We start from the raw sequence: 14674 nt of genomic DNA on the forward strand, positions 1-14674 counted from the left end.
TGAGGTAGTGTCTGTGGTTCATTGTCCATTCAGAAATCTGATGACGGAGGGGAAGAAGCCGTCCTTGTGCTGCCAGATGTTCATCTTCAGGCTCCTGTACCTTTTCCTGATGGTAGCAGAGTGATGAGGTGGTGGGGTCCTTGAGGATCAACGCTGCTTTCTTGAGACACCGCCTCTTGTAGATGTCCTCCCCGTGAGCAGATTTGCTGCAGAGTTTCCGACACTATTGTCACAAGCTTGTGAAAGGTATGTTGAAAATGACACGGCACTGGCCAGTTAGGTAGGTTCAGGAGAAAGCTCTTTCACCACAGACTTGTGACCCTTTGGAACTCTCTTCCCTGGCAACTTTGGGTAGTCATCTTCTAATGAGTCTCAGGATATTATCAGGCTTTAAGAAAGGAGTTTGCAGGAGCAGTGTCTGTGAGAGATTAACATTGCATTTTGTGCAGGGATTTAAACGTAGATCCCTCACACAGTAAAAATCCCCATTATCCAGAATTTAAGCAATCAATGGCTTTAAGCAACCTGCCAAAAAAAATCGAGGAAAAAATACAAAAGTTTGCCAATCACAATCTCAAGCAACCAGTGAATTCACTTAACCTGCATCTACCAATTCCCAGAGGTGCCGGCTTTACTGAACTTGGTTCATTGGTTGTTAGGAAATTAACTGGTCATACCATGGACAGGATACCCACATTAGACTTCTCAATATCTGCTCAAATCCTCTCTTATTGTGTTGCTGCCTGTGCTATGGTTACCATCTTTGCTTTCCCTGTTCCACTCAGCTTAATGCTGCAAAATGACAAAGCCACAGTTCTTGGAATTCAGTCTTGCAAGGACGTACAACAATAACCATGTTGGATGTAATGGAGAGATGTCGCCGTGTGCTGAGTCAGGCCCAAGGTTGGTAACACATTGTATAGTGAGATGGCTGTGGCCTGGATTGTGGAAGCAATGTCATCTAAATATAAGGACACGCAGTCACAAGCGCACAAGGCAGTTGGGAGACTGCGTTTGATGTGAAGAGTGCAGATTTAGTCTCCTTTCTTCAGGAAGGTATATTTAGCCTAGATTTAGTTCAAAGAAGCTTCATCAAATTAATTCCAGATACAAAGGGGCTGTTTTATGGGGAATGGTTAAGCAGAGCATAGAAGTGATCTCATGGAGTTGCGTAAACTCCTCAGGGGGGTTTGGCAGGCTGGATGCTGATTGGACGTTCCCCCATGGTGAAACTTCTAGAGCTGCAAACCACAGACTCAACCACTTAACGCTGAGATGAGGAGGAATTTATATTTTGGGAGAATAATGAATCTGGAACTGTGGATATTAAAAACTGAGATACACTTTGGCGGAAATCATGGTTTAAGGGAGGAAAGTAACTCTCCCCCCCCCCCCCCCGCCCCAGCTCTTTCTACCTTCCTGCCTGTGTCCACCAACGATATCTTACCTGTGATCCTCCCCCTGCCCCTTCCTCCTCTCCTCACCCCGCCCGCCTGCTTTTCGCCCATACCTTGTCAAAGGGCTCAGGCCTGAAACATTGGTTACCCTTTACTTCCTGCTGCTAAGTTTCTAGAGCAGGTTTTTAAATTGCACTGGAATCACAGTGCCTGCAGACTTTCCTGTTTAACTCAGGGCAACATCTACCCGAATGCTGGAGACATCTCAGTCGAAGTATGGTCTCCTGATGCTCCTATTACTTATGCGTTATATCAAAAGCTTGGATACACATGCAAATTTAAAGATGCAACTTTAAAGGGCATGAGGAAAGCAGAGAGGTTAAAAGATAAAATTCCAGAGCTTCGGAATGAAACAGCTGAAGCCATAGTGACCAAGGAACCAGCACTGGAAGAATGCTAAGATCCCAGAGGGTTGTGTAGCCAGGAGGAGGATACAAAGCCACAGTCAAATTATTTTTGGACTCAGGATTTAGAATATGAAAAACAACTCAGCTCAAATTGCTCAAAATTAGCATGAGGAAATAATGAGTTAATGTCTCTCTCAGTGCAGAGTGCTGGAGAGTTCCCCTTTCCAAAATAAGATGCAGAGAGAAAGAACAAATTCTGGACAAAGAGTGGCTGGCTCAACCCCCACAGAGCAACATTCCCAGCTGATATCAGGGCGTGCCAAGAATTGTGGGCTCCAGTACAACCCCCTGTCAACAGGCCTGTTGTGTTCTCCAGACGTTTCCCACTGTAACTCCCAGGGACCCTGCTTAACCTATGGCAACTCGCAACTGTCAAAACACCCCAACCCCCCCCCCCCCCCCTTCACAAACACACACATATTGATATATGCACATAGACACGCGCACATTGATACACACAGACAAACACATACACACAGGCAGATACATATTGATGTATAGACACACACACAAACAGTTACAGACATACACACTCACATTGTGATGTACACACTGACCTAAGGGCACATCGACACATACACAATTATTGCGAGAGACGCACACATTCATTGTGACTCACGCAAACACAAACACACACTGTGACATACAGAACACACTTATTTAATTATTGCCAAACGTCTGCCTTCCCGCTTTCAATGCAGGCACAGACTAAACCCATGGAAGTCAGAATTCTCTCCCAACCGCTCACAAATTTTCAGTTTGGCTGCTTTCCTGGAAGACGGAAGAAACCAAACCTGGGCTTGAAGCGTCAGGAGCAGCAGTTCAGTTTGTTGGATGTTGACCAGCACTAAAACAACAGTCCGGGAAGGTCGTCTTCACAAACGGTGTGTTTCTGCTGTCCAACTACTGACCTGAAGTGAGCACAAAGATATTCCCTTGGAGGGAGAATTCTGGAGGGCAGACAGATGACTGGAGGAGCTGTCACTGATGGTCTAACAGAAGTGGGATAAAAGATTTGCCTTTCTGTTGCGCCTCATCCCAAAGTGCCTCACCACCATTCAGGGGCCCCAAACAGTCCTTTCAAGTTAAGCAACACCACTTGTGAATCTACGGAAGTTGTCTACTGCATCTGGTGCTCCCTTTGTGGCCAGAGAGCCTGAGTGCAGACCAGGGAATTGGTTCGCTGAGCACCTTTGCTCTGATCACATCAGGGGCAGGGATCTCCCAGCTGCCAATTCTGTTCCCCGCTCCCATGTCTGTCCATAGTCTCATGTGCTATCCCACCGAGACCCCCTGTAAATTGGAGGAACAATTATTAATTTTCTGCCTCAGCCACCTCCAAACTCTGGTTTCTGCTAGTAAAAATACAAAATGCTGGAGAAGCTCCAGCAGATCAAACAGCAAACATTAGGTTTTAAGGAACACTTGCCATGTTCAGCAGAGTGGTATGGTTTAAGGAGGAATTTCCAGAGAGTTGAGAGTGGTGGAGCAACAGGTCAAGAGCAAAAAAAAGGTCACCAACAGAGGAGCAGAGATATCTTGAAGGGATGTAGACAGTTCAGAGCAGAGATATCTTGAAGGGTTGTAGACAGTTCAGAGCAGAGGAATTGAAAGATGGCCAGCTGAAAAGTTATGGTTGAAATCATTTGTTTTCAAAACCATCCAATCTTGAATCAGATGTTTTTCACAGAAAATCAATCCAACCATTTCAGAGACAGCGAGAAGGAAAAACTGAAGATGTTCTTTCTTAAAGCGAGTCTTGGGAATAATTTCACTGAGGCAATATTATCAGTGCGAAGACGAAGTATACGCTTCTGCTCCAGCGAGTTACTTGGACTGAAATCTCTGTCCCACTGGACATAACGCATCAACCAAATGAATACGGATGATTCAAAAAGGTTCTTTAAAACAACAACCTCAGTCTTGATTGGACAGATCCTGGGGTTTCCTACTGGGAAATGCCATCCAAATAGTCTAGAGCTGCTGAGTTTATTTGAGGGCAGCTTCAGACGTTGGAATTGTGAGCAAACACAGAGAAGCTGCAGGGACTGTGGGTCGGGTCGGGCAGCATGGGAGGGGAGAGATGGTCGGTCAACATAACAAGACAATGCTGGAGAAACTCAGATCAAACGGTGTACTGATCACTTCCCTTTCTCTGACTGCAAGAGGCACTCCAAGCAATTTCAGTCAAAAACAAATCCTATGCACTGTCTTTATTACATGACAATAAAATGAATCTAGATTAATTCCTCATTAAATAAGGAGACCAAAACTGTATGAAAAATTCAAGGAAAGGCCTCACTAAAGACCTGCAGAGTTGTTGCAAAACTTTCAGCCTGCTTTAATACAGCGCTTTTATACAAAAGGCACCATTTGACCTTCTGAATTTCTCCAGCATTTTGTGTTTTTAACTTTTTTTTTTCTTTGGCTTGGCTTCGCGGACGAAGATTTATGGAGGGGTAAAAGTCCACGTCAGCTGCAGGCTTGTTTGTGGCTGACAAGTCCAATGCGGGACAGGCAGACATGGTTGCAGCGGCTGCAGGGGAAAATTGGTGGGTTGGGGTTGGGTGTTGGGTTTTTCCTCCTTTGCCTTTTGTCAGTGAGGTGGGCTCTGCGGTCTTCTTCAAAGGAGGTTGCTGCCCGCCAAACTGTGAGGCGCCAAGATGCACGGTTTGAGGCGAGATCAGCCCATTGGCGGTGGTCAATGTGGCAGGCACCAAGAGGTTTCTTTAGGCAGTCCTTGTACCTTTTCTTTGGTGCACCACAGTGTCTGCAGACTTTTGTTTTCTTTTTGGTCGGTCAATGTTTCAGGTCGGGGCCCTTCATCCAGACTAAAGAGAAAAGTGGAGAAAGTAAACACAAAGAGGACAGGGAGGGGCCAAAAGGTGATATGGGTGGGGGTGTGGATTTAAGATGAGAAGAAGATTTAAAAGGGATCTGAGGGGCACCTTCTTCACACAGAGAGGGTAGTGGGTGTGTGGAATGAGCTGTCGGAGGAAGTGGTGGAATACAGTTGGTCCCCGACTTACAACCTATGCAACTTGCGGCCACCTGCATATCGACAAAAAATTTTTAAAACTGAAAAATATATGTGTAAAAATTATGCCTTTGGGGTGAAAATAGAGGAAATAGCGCTTATGGCAGGGATGGCCACCTCTCGCGAGAGCTGGCTTCCATGTTGTATTTGACAAACGATAAAGCGGTAACAGAGAATATCCGACGTGCGTCCATTTCGAGATACGACCGGTCAGTCAGAATGGAACTCGGTCTTTAGTCATTCTCAACGGGGCCCCAATGGAGGCCACAGCACATTGAAGTAAAAGCCTTCTTTCCTTTTTGCGTCTCGTAACATTAATATTTTTTAAAGTAGGAGAGAAGAATGGAAGAAACCAAACCTTTTCTGCTACTCAGGGAAGGGGGCCAATAAACTTTGAGAATCCTGGGGTATAACTGCAAACAGGTTGGGAATCGTTTGTTCAGAGTCTTATATGCCAAATGGGGCCAGGGTGGACAGCACGAGCAAGTAGGGACGAAGGGCCTGTTTCCATGCTGTGGAACTCAATGATTCCCTCTATTAATGCGCCTGTCGGGACTCAAGAGTTCTAAGATCTGCCCACGTGACCCGCACAGCCAAGGCTGGTGAAACCCACACAACTTCAAACAATGCTTCATTTAACCCGGGGACGTGTGCAGACACTTAAACTTGAAAACTTTTAGAAGAACCTCATACGGATGCATAAGTAATTGTGGGCATGCATGAAAGCCTGTGTTGAACCTGGTTAATGGCTACTGTGGGGGAGAGCTGCCCCCATCGCCTGACCGACATCTACAATTTAATTCAGTCACACGTTCCTTCCAGCTTCCTCCCAAATGCATCTCAGTATTTCCATAAACTGCCCTCTCCATTATTTCGACTGAGAATTTCCTCTCCTGGTGTTGATATTGGGGAGGGGGGGGGGGGGGGGGAAAGAGACAGAAGCAAGGGCTTCACAGTGGGTTGAATGTGCCTTTCCAAAACACCCCTGGAGGCCCTCGAGAGACAGCAGATGCTGGGATCTCAAGCCAAATGCAATCTCCCACCCCCCCACTCCCCCAAGCCTGGCAATTGCCCATCAACTGCCGGCCTCTGAATTCCACTGCTTGCCCTCCCTATCTGTCCATCACCTGTCAGCCCCCTCCCAGGTTTTTCACTGCCCTACTATCCCCTCCTTCCCTGTCATTGCTACTGGCACGCTCCCCTCTGTGCACCTCCTTGACAAGGGGGGTTCCGGTTCTAAATGACCACCATTCTCTTTCTCTCACTGAAGCTACTCAACCTGCTGAGTCACTCCAACAGCTTTTGCCTTTTCCTCATCTCTGTCTTACCAGGGTCACCTTTAGTCTGAGACATTGCTCCTTTGTTCTAAATTCCCGATGAAGGGAAACACCTTCTCAACATCTACATCATCAATCCTCTCAGAGTCTCAGGTGTTTGAAGTAAACTTAGAGACAATAGATACAACCTTGTAAAGCAGTCCCAGAAATCAAACGAGTGAACTGGTTCCAGCATTATTAGACTCTGGGCCCCCCCCCCCGCACTTCTGCTTCTCTTTCAGACAAAAACAAATCCCATACACTGTCTTTATTACATGACAATCTTTAATCTTGATCAATTCCCCATGAAATAAGGAGACCAAAATTGTATGAAACACTCAAGGAATGGCCTCACTACAGACCTGTTGCAAAACATTCAGTCCTTTTTATAAAAGGATCAGCGCTTTGCTTGCCTTTCAGAAACCCTGCCTTGTGGCCTTGTGCAGCGTCCTGGAGGGATTGGGATGACGTATTTGTTCTAACATGACCGAGCTTCCCACAGTTCCTCCTGCTTTCACTTTGGCTCCAACTCCAGAAGTTAATCAGCTCCTGGCTTGTCAACATTTCTGATGGGCGTGAGACCCAAGAAAAACATCGACGTGGTGCAAGGGGGAGAAACAAAATGTGAGATAGCACACAGCTACTGGACATTGGAGTGGGAAGGCTTGGAGTTTCGCATCAGGACGGGAACAGCTTGGATCTGCTCAAGTTCCACACACCGTCCTATTCACACAGGAGTGAAACATGAAAGCCCACAGTGGCTGTCATTGTATAAAAACACAGAGATGCTGGAGGAACTCAGCCTATCTCACAGCGTCCACAGGAAGTAAAGATGTATCACCAATGTTTCAGGCCTTATTCAAAATCAATTCCATATTTTCCTCTTATATTTTCCTCTTATCCAATTAACACCTGTTAGTGGTTTTGTCAGGGCTCCTCCCCCTCCCATTCTTCTCCCTTAATTTCTAGTCTTTAATTAAGATGCCTGCCTAAATTTTGCTTAAACCTTGAAGAAGGGTTCAGGCCCGAAACATCAGAGAAATATCTTTACCTCCTATGAACGCTGTGAGACCGGCTGAGTTCCTCCAGCATCTCTGTGTGTAATTAATCACACAGGAACAGAGCTGCCTGAACTGAGTGTCAAAGCGAGAATATTTGGCGGGACCTTGTGGTCATGGATCTCCAAACAGATGGCGAACAGCTGATTCTCCCTCCGCTGACCCTCCGTGAACCAGTTCGGTGGATTTGTGTTGAAGCCAGCAACAAACTTCCCCTGTGGGGAGTTCTCACACTGAGACTAACCCTCTTGCATGCCAAGGACACGTGAGGCCGCACAGAGGGAACTTCGTCCCTCCCCTACATATGCCATGTACACATGACATTGCACAGGGGGGACCTTTGCTCCCCCCCCCCCCCCCCACCCCACTTACATCCTCATGGATACATGAGGCTGCACTGGGGGAACTTCATCAACATGTATGGACATGGAAGGTTGCTCTCCCTCCTGCACCTACCTCATGGACTGGGAACTTGCGCAGGATGAACCTGACCCCTCCTATGTCGCAGAATCACACTCTCTTGCGGGAAGCATCCAAGCCTTTTTGCGGCTTCAGGCAAGCTAATGTTTTTTGGCATTGTGTAAGCGAAGATCGACAATGAGATAGACAACAGACTCGCCAAGGCAAATAGCGCCTTTGGAAGACTACACAAAAGAGTCTGGAAAAACAACCAACTGAAAAACCTCACAAAGATAAGCGTATACAGAGCCGTTGTCATACCCACACTCCTGTTCGGCTCCGAATCATGGGTCCTCTACCGGCACCACCTACGGCTCCTAGAACGCTTCCACCAGCGTTGTCTCCGCTCCATCCTCAACATCCATTGGAGCGCTCACACCCCTAACGTCGAGGTACTCGAGATGGCAGAGGTCGACAGCATCGAGTCCACGCTGCTGAAGATCCAGCTGCGCTGGATGGGTCACGTCTCCAGAATGGAGGACCATCGCCTTCCCAAGATCGTATTATATGGCGAGCTCTCCACTGGCCACCGTGACAGAGGTGCACCAAAGAAAAGGTACAAGGACTGCCTAAAGAAATCTCTTGGTGCCTGCCACATTGACCACCGCCAGTGGGCTGATAACGCCTCAAACCGTGCATCTTGGCGCCTCACAGTTTGGCGGGCAGCAGCCTCCTTTGAAGAAGACCGCAGAGCCCACCTCACTGACAAAAGGCAAAGGAGGAAAAACCCAACACCCAACCCCAACCAACCAATTTTCCCTTGCAACCGCTGCAATCGTGTCTGCCTGTCCCGCATCGGACTGGTCAGCCACAAACGAGCCTGCAGCTGACGTGGACTTTTTACCCCCTCCATAAATCTTCGTCCGCGAAGCCAAGCCAAAGAAGAAAGAAGCGAAGGTCTTACCTGACACCACTGGCCTGTCATGCGGAGAAGGGGTGACGGACCACCTACAGGTCTGATAAACCAACTCTTTCAGCAACAACTCCAGTGGAACCTGAGCTTTCTGGGCTCTTGTCTAAATAAAGTTTAAATGCTCACAGGATCAAATTTGGAACACAACATAATGAATGGAATACCAGAGCTGCAACCTGGAGGGGTGAACAGGAGTAGGATCAAATAACAATCTGCAAACACAACAGCAGAGCCGGGCCCTTCGGCCCATCTGGTCCGTGCCAAGTTCTCATTCCGCCCAGTCGCATCAACCTTCATCCCCTCCCATCCATATTCCTATCTAATCTTCTCAACCCTTTGGACTCTGGCCATTTTTACTCCAGACTGGGTTCATAAACTACAGTACGAACACCAATATGAACAAGCTGGTGATTGGGTATAAAACCAGTCCTGGAAAACAGGGACATATGCGCACATTGGCAAAACCGGGACATGGAGTCCAAAGGGTTAAACATCAAAATCAAATCCCGTTTCCACTCATTCCACTCTCTGCATGAAGAAGTTCCCCGCGTTCCCTTAATCCACTTCCTCTTCTTGTCTCATCCAACTTCAGTGGAAAAAGCCTGCTTACATTAATTCTCTCTCTCTACCCTCCCCCCACCCCTTAATTTTGCATCCCTCTATTAAATCTCCCCTCATTCTCCAATAATCCAGGGAATAAAGTCGTGACCTATTCAATCTTTCCCTATAACTCAGCTCCTCAAGTCCCTGCAACGTCTTTGTAAATCTTCTCTGCAATCTTATTTATATTTTTCCTCAAGGTAGGTGACCAAAACTCCACACAATTCTCCTGTCTTGTAGAACTTCGAATCCCAACTCCTGTGCTCAATGCTTCAATTTACTCTGAGAGCATGGTGAAACTTCACGGGGGAAAACCATTCAGATCAGTCCTCCAATCCAGCCTCACCTTTGACTTCATGTTGTAATGTGTTATTTAGCAGTGTTAAGTCCAGCACGCTCATTTCTTTTGCCATTTTTGTTTCAAGTAAGTCATAAAAAAAAGTGGGAAACCTTGCCATCAGGAAATGTTGCTTCATGCCCTAGGAATTCAGCTAAAGTTTCAGGGGATCGGGTCCTCCTGCACAATGGGGGGTGGGTGGGATGGATGCTGAAGGTCCAACTTCAATCCATTTCTTCCTTCCCCAGCACTGGATGCCCACCAGTTGGATGGCCCTAAATCCACCGCCCCCCCCTTGCACTGAGTGGATTGTTCCAAATTTCTCACGAGATGGTGATTAAGCCCACTGGTGTATCTGGACCCATTGCCCCCTGTGGATATGAATGGTGCTTGCAAGGCTGGCATTTATTGTCCTGGAGAAGGTGGGCGTGATCTTCTACAGTCTTCCCCAGGTGCTCTCGGGGAGACGTTCCAGCAATAATAAATGAACAGCTATATATTTCCAAGTCAGGATGGGGTGAATCATAGAAATCTACAGTGTGGAAGGAGTCCATTTGGCCCATCACCTATTCTGCCTCATTCCTCTACTTGGCCATTATTAGCTGTGGAAACCCAGCTCATTTTAAATTTAAACACACAGCACGACAACAGGCCATTTTGGCCCACGAGCACAAGCTGCCCAATTACATCCGATTGATCTACACCCCTGAACGTTTTGAACGGCGGGAGGAAACCAGAGCCCCTGAGAAAACCCATGCGGATGTGGAGAGCGTATAAACTCCTTACAAACAGCGCGGGATTCAAACCCCGGTCCTGATCGCTGGTGCTGTAAAGGAGTTGCACCATCCGCTACTGTGGTTGACTGTGCTGCTCAATCAGGTGTTAAAACACAGAAATGCTAGAGGATCTCAGCAGGTTTCACAGCGTCCAGAGGTAAAGTTGTATTAATGACATATCAGGCCCACCTGAGCCCTTCTTCAAGGTAAGAAATGGGAGCAGAAATGTAGTCTTTCGTTATGAGGTAATAGTTAGCAGGAGTTACTTCAGGAATAAAAAGATTTGGGCCTGAGCCCTTCTTCAAAGTACGAGCAAAAGCAGAATTAAAAGGCTGGGGAGAGGGAAAAAAGGGCACAGGGAGGAGTACAGACCAACAGACAAAAGGTGATAAATGGACATGGACAGGGGGACAGGGAGGAAAGGCAAGAATTGATCGGGGATGGCAGAGCAGGAGGAAAGGAGGCAAAGAGAGAAAGAGCAAGAGGAAAGGAGAAATAGAGATAGAATGGGGGGGAGCATTGAATGGAAACCGGAGAAGTTGGTATTAATGCCATCCAGTTGAAGCACGCCCAGACAGAATATGAGGTGTTGTTCCTTCAATTTGCAGGTGGACTCAGTCTGGTAATGCATGAGACCACAGACAGTCTTGTCAGTGTGGGAATGGGGCTTGGACGGAAATTGGAGTGGGTGGTCACTGGGAAATCCCCGCTATTGTGGCGGACAGAGTCAAGGTGCTCCACAAAGTGATCTCCCAGTCTGTGTCCAGACTCAGGTCCACATCAGATGTTACTCTCACTTAAAGTGATGAGGGCTCCTCTCCACCATGCTACTGCTTCTCCCTCCTCCCCAACCTGCTGTGAATCTTCCTGCCCGTTACTCACTATGCTGATTGAATGGAGATGATGGCGTGGTTAGTGACTTTGTCGGGTGGAAGGGTCATCATACAGCGCAGAACTAGCCCCTTCAGCCATTCATGCCCAGGCTGACCTAATTTGGGGGAGGGCAAGATATTGTCGTGCTTATAATATGGGTTACGCCAATTTAGCTGATAAACGTTATTTGGCCTTTCAAAACCTTCTGAGACAGCTCCTTCCAAGGCTACAGCCTCCATCGCCTTGAAGGACCAGGGCAACAAAAGCATGAGGAGACCATCGCTTGGAAGTTATCCTCCAAGCCACACACCACCCTGACCTTGAAATACATTGCCGTTCCTTCACAGTTGCTGGGCCAAAGCCCCAGCGACTCCCTCCCCAACGACACCTGGAGGACAGCAGCGGCTCCGGAAGTCAGCTTCGCACCACCTTCTCGAGTCCAGTTAAATTCTGGCTCCACCTGTGAAGCCCACACCCCTTGAACGAGTCAAAAGGAAAACACATTCATATTTGCAGAATCTCACTGTGTACAAAACTAATGACACTTCACAAAGAACATTGTGGCCAATGAAGTGTTGGGTCAATAAACCATCTCTTGGAGGAAGTCAGCAGGTCGAACAGCACCAATGGGAGAAACATTTTGGGCTGGATCTCTGCATCAGGACATTCCTATTCTCCCACAGATGCTGCTCCCCTTGCCGAGTTCGTGCAACAAATGTGTTTTTGCTCCAGATTCCAGCCTCTGCTGTCCCTTGTGTGTCTCCAGGTGTTTGGGGCAAATGCAGGTTCCTTCTTTTAGTTCCTTGACTCTCAGGAGGATTGAGACACTCACCACCTCCACAGGTCGCAGAGCACTCTGTCCACAGGCCATAATGCCAGAAGAACTCGGGTGGCTGAACTTCATTTTCGTGATCCAAGTCCCGGCGGACTGTGTACTCGAAGCGTACCCCAGGGTTGGTCTCCTGGAACAGCAGCTGAAAAGCAAGTAAAGGTCCAGAGTTGAATACTTCCCAGCTGCAAGCCCCTCGTGGATACAGCAGATGTGGGGTCTGGGAAGTGAAGGGGCAGTGGAGTGAGTTGTGGGGTGGAGATGGTGCAGTGAAAGGGGAGGGTGACATGAAGTGAGGGGAAAATTTTGTTATATATACAGCCAAGAGAGGTCTCCCCAGAATCAATGTTTATCCTTCTATCACAGTCACTACAGGAGATTGGAGGGAAAGTCTGCAGACACAGTAGGCCCTTTTACACTGCCCTTGAAAGATAGTAATTAACTGCCTTTTTACCATTTCACTGACCTGCGTGAATGCGACAAACACAGTGTGGGAGGGTCATTTTCATCCCAGTAATTACCCGCCAAGGTAGGTAGTATCAGAACCGATTTGGCTCCAGTGTAAAAGGCTTCCCGGGCCATCAACACTGTAATGCTGCAGTCCTGCCCGCCGGCACCAGGATGCCAGGTCCCTGTGTAAAAGATCGCACTGAACTGGCTTCTCTTGATCCATTGTGAACGCTCCAATCCAACCCAGCCTGGCTTTAAACACGCTGTAGAAACTCAGCAGGCCACACAGCATTCTTTATACAGCAAAGATAAAGACGCATAACCAGCGTTTCGGGCTTGGGGCCTTCAACAAGGTCAGCAGGTGCCTGATTTCACACCTGGATGAAGGGCTCAAGCCAGAACGTTGGTTATGTATCATTATTTTTACTGTATAAAGAATGTGTGTGACCTGCTTAGTTTCTCCACCATTCTGCTTTTACAACAGATTGGCCATTTTTTCTGTTATTTGTTGGATTTCAACATTTTAGAGAGCGATTGAATAGGGCTCATGTGCTTTAGGTGTGATGACGTTAGAGATGTATATTTCTCTGTTGCTTCGGACCGCATCAGCTGGGGTGCCTCCACACTGGAGTTCACAGCTTTATCTGGTGACCTGTGGTATACTCCAGGTTGTTGCTGGAGTGTGTAGGGGATGGAGACAAACCGAGAGGGAGGTGACGATCTATCTGAACCACTCGCTCACAATGTTCTGAAACAAAAATGACTGCTTTTCCTTCTCTCACAGTACGAACAAGTACTTGAATTACTCCCTGGAATTACTAAACCACACACTTTAGACTTTCAAGTTTAGAAGAGAGGTCCATGTGAATTGAACTGAAGCTTCTGCACATTGCCCCTCAGTTTCTGCAGTAGGTTTGTGTTTTCCACAAGTTCCATATCCTGTATTGCTCCTGGTTTAAAACTGCCAGGCCCGACTCCCAGACAAGCCCATATATCTATCACCAAGGGTGGGCGAACTAGTGATGGAGTATCGTGTTCCCCCCCCCCGGAGAACAGTTGCCCGTCCCCTAACCCGAACCATCCCTGGCAAATGCTCTGATCTTGCTACTACCGAGGTCTAGGGGCCACAAGATTCGCACCACCAGGTTCAGGAACAGCTGCTCCCCCTCCAACATCAGACTCCTCAACATCAAACTCAATCAGGGGCTCATTTAAGGACTCTCACTTTTGCAATTTATTGATTGGTTTTCTCTCTATATTGCAGAATTTGCTTACATCTCTTTATTTGTTTACATGTGTATGCTGAGTCGAGTTTTTTTTTGCATGACCAATGTGATAATTCTGCCTCGCCCACAGAAAAAAGAATCTTGGTATTTTATGTGATGTCGTGAGTGTACTCTGACAAAAAATCTGAAAAACACCATCACCTTGTCATTGTCCCAGTCTGACAGCGTCAGCTTTGTTCTTCCTGCGGCCACTGCATCCCAAAATTCCTCGGAGAATTCTGCCTTCTGACCTTTCCAGATTGTAATCAGTGGCCATGCCTTTAGCTGCCCAAATACATAAGCACTTGAATTCCTTTCTGTCTCCTCTGCTCCTTTCAACCGTCCTGTCTTCATCTCCTGGTTAAAATCTAATTATGTCTAATTGCTCCATTCGGGAAGCACCCGGGGGATGCTTCTCTGTGTTAAAGGTGTTGCATAAATACAAGATTGCAACCTGATAGCTCAGGAAGGTAACTGTTCACTCCTGTGTCCACGTTGATGTGAATTGGATGGCCCGAGTCTCATCGCCAATGCTCATGAACATGCACCAGGATTTGGCTTGGTGAGAGGACCCTCCCAGTCAGATCCTTACTGAACACCTGGAACATCACACACAACACATGTTGTCCCCGAGGTGGAGAGGAGACAGTTGCCCACCTCTTTGCAGTTGCCCACCTCTTTGCAGATTTGCTGTGTGAGTAAGAATGCAAGGGTCCTTGTCACAGTTCTTCCCCAGCAGCAGTGTGACAGAGGACTCTGATCTATGGACTGTTCCCGGGGACTAACACAGAGTTAGACATCCAGAACCATCAACTTGGTGAAAGATGCATCTTAGTCTGTCCGGAACCTCCTGGTCTTTCAGCACCCAGAGATGTCAGTGGGGGAATGCTGCCTAGT

The 14674-nt window shown here is 47.5% G+C and overlaps 1 protein-coding gene across 9 annotated transcripts in view; it reads right to left on the reverse strand.

The window, feature by feature from the left end:
• LOC138749165 (A disintegrin and metalloproteinase with thrombospondin motifs 7-like) overlaps positions 1–14674 on the reverse strand; it is a 146798-nt gene that overhangs the window by 31820 nt on the left and 100304 nt on the right. For all 9 annotated transcript variants that reach the window (XR_011348461.1, XM_069910169.1, XM_069910170.1 and 6 more), the window contains one exon: positions 12066–12207. Coding sequence is in view for 8 of the 9 variants with exons in the window: in XM_069910169.1 (XP_069766270.1) it covers positions 12066–12207 (142 nt within the window). In the remaining variant the exon portion in view is untranslated. The remainder of the gene's footprint in view (positions 1–12065; positions 12208–14674) is intronic.

This window comes from Narcine bancroftii, chromosome 14 (assembly GCF_036971445.1).
Source record: "Narcine bancroftii isolate sNarBan1 chromosome 14, sNarBan1.hap1, whole genome shotgun sequence".
In the NCBI taxonomy this organism is placed as follows: domain Eukaryota; kingdom Metazoa; phylum Chordata; class Chondrichthyes; order Torpediniformes; family Narcinidae; genus Narcine; species Narcine bancroftii.